Source organism: Rhagoletis pomonella, unplaced genomic scaffold (assembly GCF_013731165.1).
Source record: "Rhagoletis pomonella isolate Grant_MI unplaced genomic scaffold, Rhpom_1.0 Rhpom_scaffold_00924, whole genome shotgun sequence".
NCBI lineage: Eukaryota > Metazoa > Arthropoda > Insecta > Diptera > Tephritidae > Rhagoletis > Rhagoletis pomonella.
Genome location: NW_023459478.1, coordinates 17,149 through 19,607, shown reverse-complemented (window position 1 = coordinate 19,607; position 2,459 = coordinate 17,149). Strand labels below are relative to the sequence as shown.

At 39.7% G+C, this 2,459-nt stretch overlaps 1 protein-coding gene across 1 annotated transcript; it reads right to left on the bottom strand.

The window, feature by feature from the left end:
* Window positions 1-654: 654 nt before the first annotated feature.
* Window positions 655-1,700, bottom strand: LOC118751699 (serine protease SP24D-like). Its single transcript, XM_036486514.1, has 2 exons — window positions 1,355-1,700; window positions 655-1,289 (listed from the first exon to the last, which is right to left on the bottom strand). Exons 1-2 carry the CDS (start codon window positions 1,606-1,608, stop codon window positions 764-766), a joined length of 780 nt encoding a protein of 259 aa, XP_036342407.1. The 5' UTR covers window positions 1,609-1,700; the 3' UTR covers window positions 655-763.
* Window positions 1,701-2,459: the final 759 nt, after the last annotated feature.

The window sequence follows — 2,459 nt, the reverse complement described above, 5'->3', positions numbered from 1 at the left end:
TTTTATGTATAATCATGCATACATACATATGTATTGTTGCGCATCTACTACAATACGAACAAACTTGTTTGTAGAAAAACATTTTTTACCGAAAGGGGTTGGCATGTTTTGAATGTTTTCCACTCATTCATTCACATTCTTCTATTTGCAGGTAGAAAATTTAAAACAAAATGTATATTCATAACTTAAAAAACTCCAAACGCTGAATGTAAAATATGCGTGAAGTAAAATATGCGAATCTTCTCTACTCTGTTCGGCTAGAAATTTGAATGAATTCATGCAGTCCTCTAATATGTACATACTACCATTTTTTTTGAATTCTGGGAAAGCCTTACTTTCGTACAATGACGCAAGGCGATAGTAAGTGTGACAGTACATCAAGAGCTGTGCCAGGCGTTGTTTAGAAGGCTTCCTTCCTCCTGTTTTTTAAAATATGCCTAGCAGATCTGTCATGCTATTGGTTGACAGTTTCTTAATTACACAACTGATGTATAACTAATATTTAATGGGTTTCATATTCAACAATCTGCCGTCACCACACTAATTTATTTTTACGGTAGTAGTTCTTTCAAGCGCCATTTCTTTTATGTAATTTTCCCTGAAATTTACTATATGCGGTGTTCACACTTGTCTGAATATCAGGTTATTTGGTTAATTTTTTTTATCTACTATAGTGTATTTTTTGTTGTCAACTTAGTAAAAAATTAATTGCATACCTAGGTACATTGCGCTTTACATTTACTTATCACCTATTAAATTCACACTACAAATCTGTGTTCTCTCGCAACCAGCTGCGGAAGAATGAAATCTTGGCATAACCATCCGGAAAACTCAATCCACATTCTCTTATAATGAAGTTTGCCACACCAATTAATTTACCCTTATAGATAGCTGGTCCACCAGAATCACCATAGCAGATACCATTTCCAGAGGTATGAGCCAAACAGATGACTGAGGTTGGTACATAAGCAATTTGCCGTCGGCACTGAAGTGTACTTATCGTGCGCAATGTCGTATATTGGAGATGTGTGGGTTGAGCTCCATTCTGACGCAGATTACCCCAACCCGATACAATGACTGAGGCACCAGTAGGTGGATTGGAGATTGCTAATGGTATTGCTTTAATGCTTTTGCTGAATGTGAGCGGTGTACTTAAGCGCAGCAGTGCAATGTCATTTATGTTGCTGACATACAGTGGATGGATAATAATTTTTGCGATACGTACGAGCACACCGCCCGAGTGGATCTGCGTGGAGCCAGCGCGTAACGTTAACATTGAAGCTGGTAGCCTGATAAATGAAGAGTTATAGCGGTAAAGTGAATACAATTTGGGATATTGCAAAGATACACTTACGTCTGCCCTTGATCGCCGATCACACAGTGCGCCGCTGTTACCACATAGTTGGCAGATATGATTGAGCCTCCGCAGTAGTGCTGGCCTGCAACTTGCAACGACACTTGATGAGGAAATTGATCTTCGGCCGCATTCTTACCACCGACAATACGGGCGGATGGCAACTCCGGTGGCGCCAAAGCTTGCAGTGCAACAGCAATAGCACAGCCAAAGTAATACAAAAGCAGCAGCGGCACAATATTAACCGCTCCCATGTTCGTTGTTTTTAATTTGGCGGTGAAAGTCTTGTGTGCATTTTCAGCAGTAATACTTCGCTTAAATATTAATTTAATTTTTCCGTGCAGCTTATCGCCTTGCGTCGGCTATCACCTGGCTGCCTCATCAATTACTAAATTTATTTACATAGTTACACCTTTGTGTTTCTCGCTAACTCACATAAAATTTAAAGGGGGCCTTTTTTTTTAATCTGCAAAAAGAATGCGCAGTTCTTATCGTGAATTCGCCAAGCCTAGGAAAGTAATAAACGCTCGTGGGTGATTGCCATTATTTGCTTAGCACGTGAACACTTTTGATAAGGCACTCCTGGCACAATCAACTGAAAGTGATTAAATTGCAATTAGTTAAAAAGTAAGATATGCAGTGTTCGATACGAGGGTTGCTATTTAAGTGTTGAGATACTAGGTGTTAGTATTTAAAATCTGACATTGTCATCGTAAAGTTTGATATTTTTAATGGTAAACATTGACATTTTTGTATAACTCGACTTTACCGTTGTTTACGCGGTTCACTGTGTAGCTAGACTGGCACCAATATGAGATTTATCTCCGCTCAGATTTTCTCTAGGGATGAGTCAACTCAAAGGGTTTATTAAAAGATAGAATCGGTGAGCTTCTAACCGCATGGATCGTAGCGTGAAGGAAGGATCGGTGGAAGGAAACTTTCGCAGAGAGCTCTCTATCAACCTGGGTCAAAACTTCTCAATCACTGTAGTGTTTTATATGCAGTCATTTGGATGCTCTATTTCGTAGCGTTGGCAAGTGAGGTAAATGTCCACATAAATACTCAGATGGCCGAGCGGTAAACAGGGCCTTGGGCTCACTCGAGG